The 16,961-nt window shown below is 31.8% G+C and overlaps 1 protein-coding gene across 1 annotated transcript; it reads left to right on the forward strand.

The window, feature by feature from the left end:
* Positions 1–9,569: 9,569 nt before the first annotated feature.
* LOC143547536 (transcription factor HBP-1b(c38)-like) lies at positions 9,570–16,790 on the forward strand. Its single transcript, XM_077038937.1, has 12 exons — positions 9,570–9,718; positions 11,149–11,241; positions 11,814–11,896; positions 12,012–12,079; positions 12,172–12,261; positions 12,695–12,772; positions 12,865–12,924; positions 13,363–13,440; positions 13,830–13,881; positions 14,946–15,217; positions 15,787–16,035; positions 16,434–16,790. Exons 2-12 carry the CDS (start codon positions 11,159–11,161, stop codon positions 16,578–16,580), a joined length of 1,260 nt encoding a protein of 419 aa, XP_076895052.1. The 5' UTR covers positions 9,570–9,718; positions 11,149–11,158; the 3' UTR covers positions 16,581–16,790.
* Positions 16,791–16,961: the final 171 nt, after the last annotated feature.

The following is a 16,961-nucleotide window of genomic DNA, read 5'->3' on the forward strand; positions in this document are numbered from 1 at the left end:
ACACCAAATCGAGCATTTATTTAAGTAAACATATACAATACGTGTTGTGGTTTAAAACTCAAGTATAAATCATTTGAATTTGAATAAGTATGCAATGTCACCCCCAAAATGAAAGATGGAAAACTGGGGATGAAAAAGTACTCACATTAACAAGTAACTTGAAAGATAGTGTCGTGAATAATCGGAGAGATCGGTTTAACGAGCAAGACCTATATTAAACGGGTCTTGTGTTAGTAGGTAGTCTTGGAAGGGTTTAAAATAAAATACATGACAAATAAAGTAAATAAATAAAGTTTAGGATTTAAAATGTAAATATTTGAGAAATTAAAGAAACGAGTTTTGTAAAATAAGTTTACTCGAAACCAGGTCTCGGTATTCTATTCATTAGTTTTTTTCTTTTTTTTACTCAACCTATGTTAAGTAATAATGTGGGTTAAAATGCGATATTGCAAAACCCTTGGTTATAAGAATACCCAAAACGAGGTTTAAACGAGTGTTCGGGTTTGTCGGTTCGAGACTTGATAATTGACCAAGCTCACAGTTAACTTCCCAAAATAATAAATGTTATGAGATAACTCAATAAAATCAAAATAGACTTAACCAAGTATGTAGTTCTATTGTGAAGAACCTTAACGTTCGTTAAGCGAGTATACGACCTTATCGGTTCGAACTTGTTATAAGATCAAGTTGGTTACCGACATGCCAAGTATGTTTAGAAACTAACTAAAATTGATTTAAAATATAATCTTGAAGAAAAATATGAGTTTTGGTGGCTAAAAACACACTTGTGTGTCTTAAGCGAGTGAACTCGGTTTAGTTCGGTTTTTGGTTCGGTCATTGACTCGGAATAAGACCGAGGATGGTTACCACATACCCAATTACCATGGAACTTGTAAAATAACTTATAAATAATAATACTCAAGTTTTACATTCAAAAAGTTAACAATAAAGTTTTTAAACAAAAGTTCGGTTTTTTGTTCGGTCCTTGACTCGGAATAAGACCGAGGATGGTTACCACATACCCAATTACCATGGAACTTGTAAAATAACTTATAAATAATAATACTCAAGTTTTACATTCAAAAAGTTAACAATAATGTTTTTAAACAAAAGTTCGGTTTTTGGTTCGGTTCTAAACTCGGGATGAAACCGAGGCTAGTCACCACATACCCAATACCATGGAACTTGACAAATATGAACAATAAACTAAAATATGTAGAAGTTAAGCAAGTATAACAAGTTATATGGTTAGATTTGTTAAATATATAAACAAGGACTACAAAGTCCTCCATGTAACCTTACCTTACTAGCCCGACATTTCAACCGGCCGAGACCGGAGAAATGCAATGCCCTTCTCCGTATAAATCATTTGAATTTGAATAAGTATGCAATGTCACCCCCAAAATGAAAGATGGAAAACTGGGGATGAAAAAGTACTCACATTAACAAGTAACTTGAAAGATAGTGTCGTGAATAATCGGAGAGATCGGTTTAACGAGCAAGACCTATATTAAACGGGTCTTGTGTTAGTAGGTAGTCTTGGAAGGGTTTAAAATAAAATACATGACAAATAAAGTAAATAAATAAAGTTTAGGATTTAAAATGTAAATATTTGAGAAATTAAATAAACGAGTTTTGTAAAATAAGTTTACTCGAAACCGGGTCTCGGTATTCTATTCATTTGTTTTTTTCTTTTTTTTACTCAACCTATGTTAAGTAATAATGTGGGTTGAAATGCGATATTGCAAAACCCTTGGTTATAAGAATACCCAAAACGAGGTTTAAACGAGTGTTCGGGTTTGTCGGTTCGAGACTTGATAATTGACCAAGCTCACAGTTAACTTCCCAAAATAATAAATGTTATGAGATAACTCAATAAAATCAAAATAGACTTAACCAAGTATGTAGTTCTATTGTGAAGAACCTTAACGTTCGTTAAGCGAGTATACGACCTTATCGGTTCGAACTTGTTATAAGATCAAGTTGGTTACCGACATGCCAAGTATGTTTAGAAACTAACTAAAATTGATTTAAAATATAATCTTGAAGAAAAATATGAGTTTTGGTGGCTAAAAACACACTTGTGTGTCTTAAGCGAGTGAACTCGGTTTAGTTCGGTTTTTGGTTCGGTCATTGACTCGGAATAAGACCGAGGATGGTTACCACATACCCAATTACCATGGAACTTGTAAAATAACTTATAAGTAATAATACTCAAGTTTTACATTCAAAAAGTTAACAATAAAGTTTTTAAACAAAAGTTCGGTTTTTTGTTCGGTCCTTGACTCGTAATAAGACCGAGGATGGTTACCACATACCCAATTACCATGGAACTTGTAAAATAACTTATAAATAATAATACTCAAGTTTTACATTCAAAAAGTTAACAATAATGTTTTTAAACAAAAGTTCGGTTTTTGGTTCGGTTCTAAACTCGGGATGAAACCGAGGCTAGTCACCACATACCCAATACCATGGAACTTGACAAATATGAACAATAAACTAAAATATGTAGAAGTTAAGCAAGTATAACAAGTTATATGGTTAGATTTGTTAAATATATAAACAAGGACTACAAAGTCCTCCATGTAACCTTACCTTACTAGCCCGACATTTCAACCGGCCGAGACCGGAGAAATGCAATGCCCTTCTTCGTATAAATCATTTGAATTTGAATAAGTATGCAATGTCACCCCCAAAATGAAAGATGGAAAACTGGGGATGAAAAAGTACTCACATTAACAAGTAACTTGAAAGATAGTGTCGTGAATAATCGGAGAGATCGGTTTAACGAGCAAGACCTATATTAAACGGGTCTTGTGTTAATAGGTAGTCTTGGAAGGGTTTAAAATAAAATACATGACAAATAAAGTAAATAAATAAAGTTTAGGATTTAAAATGTAAATATTTGAGAAATTAAAGAAACGAGTTTTGTAAAATAAGTTTACTCGAAACCGGGTCTCGGTATTCTATTCATTAGTTTTTTTCTTTTTTTTACTCAACCTATGTTAAGTAATAATGTGGGTTGAAATGCGATATTGCAAAACCCTTGGTTATAAGAATACCCAAAACGAGGTTTAAACGAGTGTTCGGGTTTGTCGGTTCGAGACTTGATAATTGACCAAGCTCACAGTTAACTTCCCAAAATAATAAATGTTATGAGATAACTCAATAAAATCAAAATAGACTTAACCAAGTATGTAGTTCTATTGTGAAGAACCTTAACGTTCGTTAAGCGAGTATACGACCTTATCGGTTCGAACTTGTTATAAGATCAAGTTGGTTACCGACATGCCAAGTATGTTTAGAAACTAACTAAAATTGATTTAAAATATAATCTTGAAGAAAAATATGAGTTTTGGTGGCTAAAAACACACTTGTGTGTCTTAAGCGAGTGAACTCGGTTTAGTTCGGTTTTTGGTTCGGTCATTGACTCGGAATAAGACCGAGGATGGTTACCACATACCCAATTACCATGGAACTTGTAAAATAACTTATAAGTAATAATACTCAAGTTTTACATTCAAAAAGTTAACAATAAAGTTTTTAAACAAAAGTTCGGTTTTTTGTTCGGTCCTTGACTCGGAATAAGACCGAGGATGGTTACCACATACCCAATTACCATGGAACTTGTAAAATAACTTATAAATAATAATACTCAAGTTTTACATTCAAAAAGTTAACAATAATGTTTTTAAACAAAAGTTCGGTTTTTGGTTCGGTTCTAAACTCGGGATGAAACCGAGGCTAGTCACCACATACCCAATACCATGGAACTTGACAAATATGAACAATAAACTAAAATATGTAGAAGTTAAGCAAGTATAACAAGTTATATGGTTAGATTTGTTAAATATATAAACAAGGACTACAAAGTCCTCCATGTAACCTTACCTTACTAGCCCGACATTTCAACCGGCCGAGACCGGAGAAATGCAATGCCCTTCTCCGTATAAATCATTTGAATTTGAATAAGTATGCAATGTCACCCCCAAAATGAAAGATGGAAAACTGGGGATGAAAAAGTACTCACATTAACAAGTAACTTGAAAGATAGTGTCGTGAATAATCGGAGAGATCGGTTTAACGAGCAAGACCTATATTAAACGGGTCTTGTGTTAATAGGTAGTCTTGGAAGGGTTTAAAATAAAATACATGACAAATAAAGTAAATAAATAAAGTTTAGGATTTAAAATGTAAATATTTGAGAAATTAAAGAAACGAGTTTTGTAAAATAAGTTTACTCGAAACCGGGTCTCGGTATTCTATTCATTAGTTTTTTTCTTTTTTTTACTCAACCTATGTTAAGTAATAATGTGGGTTGAAATGCGATATTGCAAAACCCTTGGTTATAAGAATACCCAAAACGAGGTTTAAACGAGTGTTCGGGTTTGTCGGTTCGAGACTTGATAATTGACCAAGCTCACAGTTAACTTCCCAAAATAATAAATGTTATGAGATAACTCAATAAAATCAAAATAGACTTAACCAAGTATGTAGTTCTATTGTGAAGAACCTTAACGTTCGTTAAGCGAGTATACGACCTTATCGGTTCGAACTTGTTATAAGATCAAGTTGGTTACCGACATGCCAAGTATGTTTAGAAACTAACTAAAATTGATTTAAAATATAATCTTGAAGAAAAATATGAGTTTTGGTGGCTAAAAACACACTTGTGTGTCTTAAGCGAGTGAACTCGGTTTAGTTCGGTTTTTGGTTCGGTCATTGACTCGGAATAAGACCGAGGATGGTTACCACATACCCAATTACCATGGAACTTGTAAAATAACTTATAAATAATAATACTCAAGTTTTACATTCAAAAAGTTAACAATAAAGTTTTTAAACAAAAGTTCGGTTTTTTGTTCGGTCCTTGACTCGGAATAAGACCGAGGATGGTTACCACATACCCAATTACCATGGAACTTGTAAAATAACTTATAAATAATAATACTCAAGTTTTACATTCAAAAAGTTAACAATAATGTTTTTAAACAAAAGTTCGGTTTTTGGTTCGGTTCTAAACTCGGGATGAAACCGAGGCTAGTCACCACATACCCAATACCATGGAACTTGACAAATATGAACAATAAACTAAAATATGTAGAAGTTAAGCAAGTATAACAAGTTATATGGTTAGATTTGTTAAATATATAAACAAGGACTACAAAGTCCTCCATGTAACCTTACCTTAGTAGCCCGACATTTCAACCGGCCGAGACTGGAGAAATTCAAGACCGAAGGTAAACAAGGAGTGTATATTATATATATGTTGTAACATCAAGCTTTAAGTGTTGAGAAGTTAGTTAAAATGAAATATTAGCTTATGAAGAACAACCTTAGAATTCAAAAATTTGAGAGAGAAATGAAGAAATGAGCAAATACAAATGAAGAAGATGGATGTGTATATATAGAGTAAGTTGAATGGGTCTTTCATAAAGGGTGTTTCATGAAAATGGGTTGGTTATAGACCCAAGAAGCACAAACTACAAATGGGTCTTTCAAGTCTCCATTTTGGTAGTTTTAGTCCCTGGAGTTCGTTTTGAGCGTTTTCGGGGAATTTTAATCACCGAAAAGGGTGTTTTTTTTATCCAACAACTATAAAACAAATATTTAACATACAATTCATCATTTTGATAATATCGAAATGTTCGGGATACAAAACGGGTCGGGTTTACATTAAGAATACAAGTATAAAATAACTCGAAATTGACAAATGTCACATCAATTCTCGAAATTATGTGATTGAAGAGTCTAAAGCTATGAGAAATGAAAAGAAGTTTGGGTGGAATTTGTACATGAAAGGTTAAGAAAAATCTAAAGTGGTATATAAGAGTTTTTTAATGACGTCATTTCCTTAGCCAAAAGAAAAAAGTGAGGACCTTAAGTGTGTTCTTGCACACACGAGAATAGTATTATACTACATATCTATATCTATATATACCGTTAAAAAAATTCATTCTATGTCCACATGACATATTTCTATTAGATAAATTAACTATCTTCCATAAATAACAACACATCCTAGAATTTCTTAACAATAAAATAATTCAAAAAATAAAATAAGTTTTGTAACAGATGTTTTAATTATAACCCTAATTTTCATCATATTCTTTCTTCCAGTTTCAACCGCTGATCAACCTTCACAATCATCTAATCAATCAATTTCGCATACCTTCTTATCTTCTCCGATCTTCAATTCCAATCATCGATTACTAGAATTGTAAGTATTATTTCCTACTTCGTTTTTAATTTGTGTAATTTTGATTTTATGTACATATTTGCAAATCGATTATCTGATAGAATCAACCGGTTACTTAATTAGATGTTTGTAATTTTTTTATTAGATGGAAGCCTATAACTTTCCCAATTGTTGGTATTGTATAAAGACAAAGTGAAATTAGGTTTTCAAGTTAGCGAGATCTACAATTATAATCGGTGTTATACTTCTCAAGGAAAGCCATAGATGTGATTACCTACTTCGTTTTCTTACAATTATGTGCATTTGATTGTAGCAGGATCTATGTTTCTGATTTATTTTTTTATTCTCATCCTCAGCTTCAAGGTAAGACTCTTTGCTTACTTTCTTAATCTAATCAGATTTTCAGTTATTAATTGTGCTTTTGAAGATTAATTTTAATCCATTGATGTACCACAAATGTTTTACATATCAGTTTTCAAGTGGTTATGTATACAATCAATCGAACATTTAACACTAATCACAATAACACATAAGTTTTCGCAATCCCTATTTTCCATAGCAGTCTAAGTAATCAAGCTCTAATCAAACAAAATTGCTGTATACAACTATTATAGGTATTGATGAGGTGCCGATCTTCGTAGTAAGTTTGCTGCTGCTCCTAATTGAGTTTAAAATTTAAATCACGTATTAAAAGTTTAGATTCAATATATGTTTTGTGGACAGACAATTCAAGGGCGTTATCTGGAGCAATTTTTAACATTGACGTCGCGTACTACCGCTCTCTTCTTTCTTCCTTTAGTATTTTTTAATTCACTACGGACCATCTTATTATAATATTCATATTATTTAAATTTATACTTTCTAGATATGTGAATTGAGCTTGTGATAGTGTTTGGATTACTTTGGTTTTGCTATATTAGTATTTTAGAAAATTAGAAATTAAAATCTTGCTCGACCTATGTTCTTTTTATTAAACGTTGTCATGTCTGTATAACTTCACTTTGTTCTATATCTACGTTTACAACTACTTTGCTTTTGTTGTAACTCCCGGTGTCCTATTTCTACGTGTACTTTTCTTCGCAGAGGTGAGTTCTCTGGTATTGGCTTTTAGTCTGACGAGCATTCGATTACTGCTTATCTCATTGTTTTTATAAACCGACATCCAAAGTAAACAAATATCAATGATAACCCTTCAAAAGCGGGTCGAAACTGATATCATATACATACAACCAAAGTTTATGCAACTGCCTTCACGAATCAAAAACCATCACCTCAAAGAGGCGGAATCTAAATTCACGAGGTACAGTTACTATCCTCTTCTGGTGTTGACTTTACTATATAGGCTATTAATTTGATTTTCTTCAAAAATGTATTTTAAAGCCAGTTCCAACATATTTTACTTGAATTCTTATAAATTACTTAAATAAAAAGTAAAAATCTAGAAATTCGGTTCGGTTTTTATACATGCAAAACCAAAATCGTTAGTTTTTGGTTTTTACAAAAACATAAAACCAAACCGTCCGTTTTTTTTTTCAGTTTGGTTTTTCGGTTTCAGGCCGGTTTCTAGCACACCCCTATGGAGTAACAAGTTTGGTCTATGATTTTAACCCAACATCTACTATCCTTAGTTAAATTACTATTTGTCTAATCTACAGCAACGCTGTGTAATTATTTTTCTAATCTACAATAACGTTGCATAATCCGAGGGTTCTGCATGCTATTTATTACTAATTACATAAAGATGTAATTTATTTGATTTGTTGCACTTGGCAGGGAACTGGTGTAGATACTGCTTACTGTTGGAGTTCATGCTACTCCAAAGATACCTAACATGGACGTACAACATCACATTATGCTGTTATGACTGATATTTTTGAGTAAAATGAGTTCGGGTTGTAACAGGTATGATTGAACTGAGTACAGGTTGATGTGGGTTGTTTCAAAAGAGTATCAAATTGATTCGGGCAAAAAAAGGCTGTGATTAGAATGAGTTCGATTTGAAACGAGTTTTAAATTATCCTATTTTCAAACTTTATAGTCAATTTCATTATTCATGTATTCTTAGTTTCTATGTTAATTTAATGGGCGGGTTTAGTTCATATTTTGTTCTAAATCGTGCTACATTTATTTTTAGGCTGACCACTATTTAGTGCATATTGTTGTTGATGTCAATCAAGTTTTGTTTGTGTTTATATGTTAATTATTTATTCTAAACACCTTCAAATTAATTTTTTCTACACACCTACATATTAATGTATTAGAAACACATCGTTTACTTGGCGATGTTGATGTCTGAAAAGATTGGTGCATACTCGAGAGACAAATCATCCCTTTATGGAAACAATTGGTATTTTCGAACTTGATGGAAAAGTTTTCCGTTGAAATATTTCCTTTATGAATAGTTTTTGTATGTAATCTCTTTTTTCATTGTTATATATAATGTAACTAACTTTTGAAATATTTCCTTTATAAATAATTATTGTATCTAATCTTTTTTTTTAACTTTATGCTTTTAAGTACTTTCTTTACATATGAATATGAATTACAGTTATATCAAGTAATCCTCCTAATAAACATATAACAAAAACTTTTGCCATCTTAAACTATATGTCTTTAGCTAATGATTTATATATTTCCACCCGTGTCGTACACGGGTCAATAATCTAATTTTATATGTAATAAGTGAGTATCTTTATTTTATATTTATTACTTCTATTATTGTTTTATATGAGAAAAGATTATTTTCTTCTAACGATTATCACTGATATACCACCACATATAATTTCATGCGTTATTGTAGGTATTATTACAATATGTCACAACATATTTGTTTAATTCAACCCCACAGCTGTTTTTAAACTACACGAGAGATGTAGATCATTAGAAATGTCACTCCTCAAATATCATCAACGTGTTGCGTAATGAATAAAACGAGAACTTAACACTTAAAAATGCTCATGTGAAACAAATTGAAGGACATATGAGTGTATGATCTTCTGAAAGCCTCTATCCAGACAAACAAAACAAATCTGAAACTTTTTTTAAACAACACAAATAATATTATTGATACGAAAACCAGATATTACTGTATTTATCATTTGCGTTTAAATGGAAGATTTTTACGTGAATAAAGATGTCAACCTACACGCGAATCGCATGTAACAAAACAATTATTATTTTCTCAAACTAACATCACAACTACAACTAATTAAATTATTTGTTCTTCTTTAAAATTTCACATTTTGAAAATTGAGTTACGTGTCTTAATTGTGGACCGATGAATATTATACCAAAACAAGTATTGGTGGGCGTGACGACTGCTGACAGAAAAAAATAAAAAACACATTATTTATTAATTTAATAATATTAATAATAATATTAAAAAACAAGATTCTGAAACTTATAAGTGGGACTGCTCAATTTTAGCACAAGTTTACCCCTTAAAGTCAACAAGATCCATTTTTTCTTCTTCAAAGCTTCTAATCATGTCTCCCCTTTGAACTGCTGGAGATTAAGGTAATATTTTTGACAGATATTATGTTCTTGATTGATTTTGAAGTGAATTCAATTTGGGGTTAGTGTTTTATTGATCAAATTAGGTTAATTTATGTGGGTGGTGTTCTTGATTGCATAAAGATTGGATTTTTAATTTGTTTTATGTGTTCTTGAGGTAAATTCAATTTGGGGATTAGGGTTTTATTGATCAAATTAGGTTAATTTTTGTGGGTGGTGTTCTTGATTGCATAAAGATTGGATTTTTAATTTGTTTTATGTGTTCTTGAGGTAAATTCAATTTGGGGATTAGGGTTTTATTGATCAAATTAGGTTAATTTTTGTGGGTGGTGTTCTTGATTGCATAAAGATTGGATTTTTAATTTGTTTTATGTGTTCTTGAGGTAAATTCAATTTGGGGATTAGGGTTTTATTGATCAAATTAGGTTAATTTTTGTGGGTGGTGTTCTTGATTGCATAAAGATTGGATTTTTAATTTGTTTTTTGTGTTCTTGAGGTAAATTCAATTTGGGGATTAGGGTTTTATTGATCAAAATTAGGTCTTGATTGCATAAAGATTTCATTTTTAGTTTGTTTTGTGTTGTTGAAGACTTGTAGTATATTATGTTACTAAGTGATGTTGAAGTAAAGTTAATTTGGGGGTTAGGGTTTATGGATCAAAATTAGGTTAATTTTTGTGGGTGGTGTTCTTGGTTGCATAAAGATTGGATTTTTAATTTGTTTTTTGTGTTCTTGAGGTAAATTCAATTTGAGGATTATGGTTTTATTGATCAAAATTAGGTCTTGATTGCATAAAGATTTCATTTTCAGTTTGTTTTTGTGTTGTTGAAGTATATTATGTTACTGATTGATGTTGAAGTAAAGTTAATTTGGGGGTTAGGGTTTATGGATCAAAATTAGGTTAATTTTTGTGGGTGGTGTTTTTGGTTGAATAAAGATTTGATTTTTAATCTGTTTTTGTGTTCTTGAAGCATATTATGTTCTTGAGGTGAAATTAATTTGGGGGTTAGGGTTTAATCTATCAAAATTAGAACCTTTTTTTGTTGATGGTGTTCTTGGTTGCATAAGATTTAATTTAAAATCTGTTTTAGTGCTCTTGAAGCATGTTATATTCTGATTGATCTTGAGGTCAATTCAATTTGGGGATTCAGGTTTTATGGATCAAAATTAGGTCTATGACTCTATAACCGTGGGTGGTGTTCTTGATTGCGTAAAGATTTAATTTTTAATCTGTTTTTTGTGTTTTTGGAGCATATTATGTTCTTGATTGATCTTGAAGTAAATTCAATTTGGGGATTAGGGTTTTTTTATTGATCAAAATTAGGTCTTTTTTCTTGGGTGGCGTTCTTGATTGCGTAAAGATGACACTTTTAAGCTGTTTTTTGATCCTTTTTGTGTTCTACTTTATGGGTTTTGTGAATTGGTGATTAAAGATGGTGATTTATGGGTAGCAAAAGCTTCAAGGTTGGTGAAAAGGTTTATACAAGAGTTGGTGACGCGATGCCTAGCTTTATCTCCAATTCGAAGTAATTTCTTATCTATTTTTCAGTAATTTTTATAAAAATTGTATATTTTTGTGAGTTTTCTTTTAAACAGTCTTTGTAATCAAACCCATATGTTGAAAGTGAAAAAGGTTTAGATTTTTAAATGGTAAATTTTTTACTAGTTTGAATGTTTTATAGCCTTTGTTTGAATCTTTATCCATGAAATATGAAATTGATGCATCCGTTATCTTTTAGATACCATGTTTTATTTGTGTTCTTGGATTGTATGAATCCGGTTTGGGGGGGGGGGGGGGGAGGTGTGAGTTTAAGTTGACTGATTGGGTAAAAATGATGGTAGTGATTTTTTGATTATTTAAATGGCTTATCGACTTATCGAAACCGACATAATTTAAGTGTAAACTTGTAATTTTGAATACACGAAGTATACCAGTTTGGAATAAGCAATCTTAAACTTTGAATAAATCAACTTATTTCACCCTGAATAAGTTGCAAGAAAACTGTCATTTATGATAAATGTGAAATTGCCTATGGGCCCTTAGCTTTAGTATGCCGATTGTGTGATTATATGACTCTAATTACTTATTTCTAACTAGTGGTACAGAGGGGAACACCGGTCAATCTTCCCGAGTTTCTAATTTTGGACCACATGAGCAATCTATTGGATTTCGTGGCGGAGGTATTGTAATACTGTTTTAATCACCGGTTTTGACCCGAATCCGTTTTGACCCATAACCCAACTTGTCGGTTTTGTCAACCGATGCTTATTATGATTAAATGTGTGTTCTGTTCAGGGTACAACTCCACTTCTTTGACCAGTCAAACCATGCACACTGATCTACAATTTAGTACATATGAAAAGGTGATTTTGATGTGTAAATATGTTGGCTCGATTATTTATTGTTAGTATTATTATAATGTGGACTTATACTAGCTGTGTTTTTCATGATTTAGATGTTACAAGGACAAAATATATCTCAACCGAATCAAGTTTCAAACTCTGATACTTCCACCGAGATGGACCCTGATGACAAGATTCAAAATGTAAACACCAATTTTATATTATGTGTGTGTGTGTGTGTTATAAGGAGAGATTACAAAACGCTAAATTATTGCTGGATTAAAAACAAGCAAACGTAAATTGTCTTAATTTTTTTATTAATGATTCATATTTTTAATTTTTCTTTAGTTTTTGCACATAAAATGCATATGTTATGTACATAAAAAAAACCTTTAAATTAATTTATTCATATGTTTAAAAAATAAAAATTAATTGCTTACCTACACACTTGTAGGTTATGTGTAGGTAATATAACCTACTCATGATTTGCACATGTGCAGGTTCTAGAATAAATAAAATTTATTCATATTTTGTTTTTAATTCCACGAGATAAAATAAATTAGTTCGTTCTTTCTGTTCTCATTATTCACACACGCACACTATAAGTCTTGATATTTTTTATTATCTTGTTTGCAGTTTGATATTGATCCATCCAACCCTTATATGGCTTCTGGTTCTAATGACAAACAAAAAGAAAAATTTCCCGAACAAAAGGTAATTTAAGTGTGAGCCACACAAGTATGCCATTCTTAACTGAGTGATGTTAACTTTTAGTTTCTGTTTTTTCTTTTGTTTCACAATTTTAGACACAAAGGCGACTGGCTCAGAACCGCGAGGCAGCTAGAAAGAGTCGGCTGAGGAAAAAGGTAAATTAATATATTAATGAGTAAACGGTTGATTCAGGTTATACTTTTGTCTAAAATGGATCAATTGCATACATGTTGAAAACAATTAGTCTAAAAAAAACCAGTTAAATGGGTCAAACGGGTAGAAAGTCAACCAAAAAGTGTATTCAAAATGCATAAAACCTTGTACATGCTTTTATTTTAAAAATAAAGTTGTACCTTTTCTATTATATTCCACACATCTACTTAGAAATAAAAAATTACACATTTTGGCACAAACCCGTTCTGACCCGTTACCAAAATTACCATTTTTTACTCAAAAATTGCAGCCCGGCCTGTTTTGACCATACCAAATATTATCCATTTTGACCCATTATCTAACTTGCTCTCGTTTTGAAATTTAATAAGAAAAGAATAGTTACTGTAAAGTTAAATATGTTCCTTTTCATTTTATTGTAGGCATACGTGCAACAACTCGAGAATAGTCGACTGAAGCTAACTCAACTCGAGCAGGAGGTTCAACGAGCGCGAAAGCAGGTATGTGTGTGTGATTTAGAGGTGCAAACGAGGCGAGCCAAGTCAGAGCCTTACACTGCTCGATCTCGCCTCATTAGACTTTTCTGAAGCTCGAGCTTGAGCTTAGCTTGACTCTAGCCTATGTTTTTGGACTCAAGCTCGGCTGGATATCAATTAATACATTGGAGTCCAAAAAGTGTTATGCTAAATATTAAAATTGCTCGTCAAGGCTTGACAAGCCTAAACGATCTTTTAATACAAGGCTCAAGCTTGACAAGGCTCGGATAGTTTCGATTATCGATCCAATCTCGAGTAGCTCGCGATTGGCTTGGCTCGTTTGCACTGTTGGTGTGATTTAAGGTTTATCTTACAAATTTAATTTATTTTTATTTTTATTTTTATTTTTATAGGGTGTTGTAATTTCAAACACGGGTGACCAGTCTCAACCAAATAGCGGGAATGGTATGTATACCAGCCCTAGCGGGTTATACTTGTCTTTCTTTTTGTTATTTTTTTTAGTTTAACCTATGCTTAGAGTTTCAGTATCGTACAAGTGAATTGCATAGAAATACATTTATCTGAAATGAATATCATAAGTTCATAACTATATCAAATCATAAAGTTGCGGTCACTCATATAACATGTATGCAAGAATCACAATATATTTCAAACTATAGCACATCCTTAAAATACCTTATAGTGGTCCAAAAAAGCAAAATCCATCTTATAAAGGTATCGTGGTTAAACCTCGACAAAAGTGAAAACCTTAATTTTCTATAAAAAAGTCATTTTTGTAAATTTCATCATTTAATTCAATAATTCCTAAACTAACCCAAACTCGTAGCACTCAAAACATATATGTATCCAAACACTATTGGCACTTCACCTTCAATTATAGCTACTTGTTTGATTATTCAATATAGGCTTGTAAACAAGCCGAGCCAAGCCAGACCAGGGTGCGCTCTGGCTCGGCTTGCTTATCTTAATGAACTGGAATTTTGGGTTCTGGCTCGGGTTGTCAAAAGTTCGTGGCAACTCGGGGCTCATCGACTGACTCGCATATTTAAAAATTTTCCTTTTTTTATATATGTAAAAACTAAAAGTAATATCTGTAACATGCATATAATGCAAAGTTTATAAACTACATAATTCGTAAGTTATAGATATCAAAATTTGAGTTATTGCTTATATAGTTATATATATTGAAGTTTAGGTAGTACTTCTAAAGATCCAAACTAAAATTTAAAATTTTAAGAGAATTTTTAATATTTATTTTTTTACGTAAAAATGCCATACGGATTTAGGTTATGAACACACACACAAACATCTGTGGTCAATTTAAACGAGCTAAAAAGCCAAGTCAGCTTGTTACTAAACGAGCCTATTTCGAGCGAGCCGTGAGCTCTATGAACAGCCCTAATTAAATATCAATAAGCACTCTTTCTGTATATTATATTATATACTTCTTTTCTTTTTTAATTGAATGACCATTACATGATCACTGGCTATTATTGACCTATTTGCAGGGTCATTGGCATTTGTAGCAGAATATTCGCGGTGGTTGGAAGAACAAAGCAAACATACAAGTGAGCTCAGGGCGGCAGTCACTTCACATAAAAGTGACACTGAACTTCGTTCTTTAGTGGAGAATGCCACCTCACATTTTAATGATATTTTTAGACTGAAAAAAATTGCAGCAAAAGCAGATGTGTTCCATATTATTTATGGCATGTGGACTTCACCTGCAGAACGGTGTTTTCTTTGGATTGGTGGTTTTCGCTCATCTGAATTACTCAAGGCAAGTTTTATTATAACAAATGAAATAATATTCACGTGTGAAACATGTGAAAAAATATGTTAGTGAAAAATTGGTTCTTAATCCCAACTCTTTAAGTGAAGAAGCCCTGGCTCGGGCTCGTTTAAGCTTGGCTCAGTTTGAGCTTTTAGCGAGCCTGTCTTGGCTCTAGATGATTCTTTTTAACAGGTTTAAATTGCCACCTTTAAACAATAGATAAATTAATCAAATCTCAAGATGAATAGTGCTTTTTTTCTCAAAACTTTACACTTTCAAGCATAAACGATTTTCATAATCAAGCCCGTCCGTCCAACTGTGGACTTTTTCAGATCTTTGCCTATTATTATTATTTCTACATATTCATAAAAGCATGAACTTTCTATTAGTTTTTTTATGCACTTTTGAGCATTAAATTATATTTCTTCCTATTTACTAAAAGCATGCTAGTCATTTGTAAAATGAACTTGATCAACCTTCAAAGGTTAATTACTATTTTTATTATTTTCTACACATTAACTGAATTTTTTTTTATAAAGCGTGCCGTTAAATTATTACAATTATCAATTTGGCAGCTTCTTGTGAGCCACTTGGAACCGTTGACCGAACAACAATTAGCAAGCATTGATCATTTACAACAAACATCATTGCAAGCGGAAGAAGCTTTATCACAAGGAATGGATGCATTGCAGCAGTCTTTGGCAGAAACATTAGCCCGAGATGCACCCGTGGTCCCACCGGGCTCGTCGGGCATGGCTAACTACATGGGTCAAATGGCTATGGCTATGGGCAAGTTGGGCTCGCTTGAAAATTTTCTGCGCCAGGTTAATTCTCTTTTAAAATTTTATAACTAAAATCAAGTATTTATATTTTTAAGAGTTTGTTTTACTGAATAAATGAAAACAGCATTATAGACACTGAGATGATCAAGTGTAATAACGTTAATAATTTATGTACATAAAAAAAACCATTGATTTGTTGATGCGTTTATTTTTTTCGTTTTTAAATGTTTATCTACACGTGTAGATTATGTGTAGGAAATATACCTAAACATGATTTACACATGTGTAGGTTCTATAAATAAACGAATTTTGTTTATATATTCTTTTGGAAATTGTAATATTAGAAAAGATAAATAACATCGCATTTCAACCATTTCCTCGTACTTTAAAATTTTTTAATATTGAAATAATGAATGATTCAATTTTCTTGCAAATTTCAGGCGGATCACTTGAGGGAAAAAACATTACAACAAATGCACACAATACTTACAACCCGACAATCAGCACGGGCCCTACTTGCAATTAATGACTATTTTTCTCGGCTTCGGGCCCTAAGTACTCTTTGGCTTGCTCGCCCACAAAGGTAAAGAGAATGCAATATGATCCATCATGTACAGTAGGGTTTGTAATGCAGTGTGGCTGTTAAAAATAGGTGACAGCAATATTCTCATTTAGTATTATTATTATCAAGTAGGAGTAGCAAGAAAATAAAGTGGATTGTATTGTGATTATAATATTTAATATTGTGAATTCATGTACTATTAGGTATACTTCAATTGGTGGTTTGTTTGTTGTGTAAAGACAATTGTTTTTTCTTATGTTTAGAATGTTTTGCTACATGTTGAAATATCATGTTTCCTATGTTTTGTTTTCAGTTTCATTTCCTATGTTTTTTTTTCTTTTTGCTTTTTTTAACGAGATGTAATTTTTAATCAAGGTAGTGATTACATCGAAAAAGAAATTTAAAT

This window comes from Bidens hawaiensis, unplaced genomic scaffold (genome assembly GCF_021521415.1).
Source record: "Bidens hawaiensis isolate Kalapana, Puna unplaced genomic scaffold, B.hawaiensis_p1.1 tig00014729_1, whole genome shotgun sequence".
Classification (NCBI taxonomy): domain Eukaryota; kingdom Viridiplantae; phylum Streptophyta; class Magnoliopsida; order Asterales; family Asteraceae; genus Bidens; species Bidens hawaiensis.

Excerpts from the sequence above, each read along its gene's own strand:
- LOC143547536 (XM_077038937.1), top strand. The coding sequence starts at position 11,159 with ATGGGTAGCAAAAGCTTCAAGGTTGGTGAAAAGGTTTATACAAGAGTT. Across the intron at positions 12,773-12,864 it reads AAAAATTTCCCGAACAAAAG|ACACAAAGGCGACTGGCTCA; the intron begins GTAATTTAAGTG and ends TCACAATTTTAG. Across the intron at positions 12,925-13,362 it reads AGAGTCGGCTGAGGAAAAAG|GCATACGTGCAACAACTCGA; the intron begins GTAAATTAATAT and ends ATTTTATTGTAG.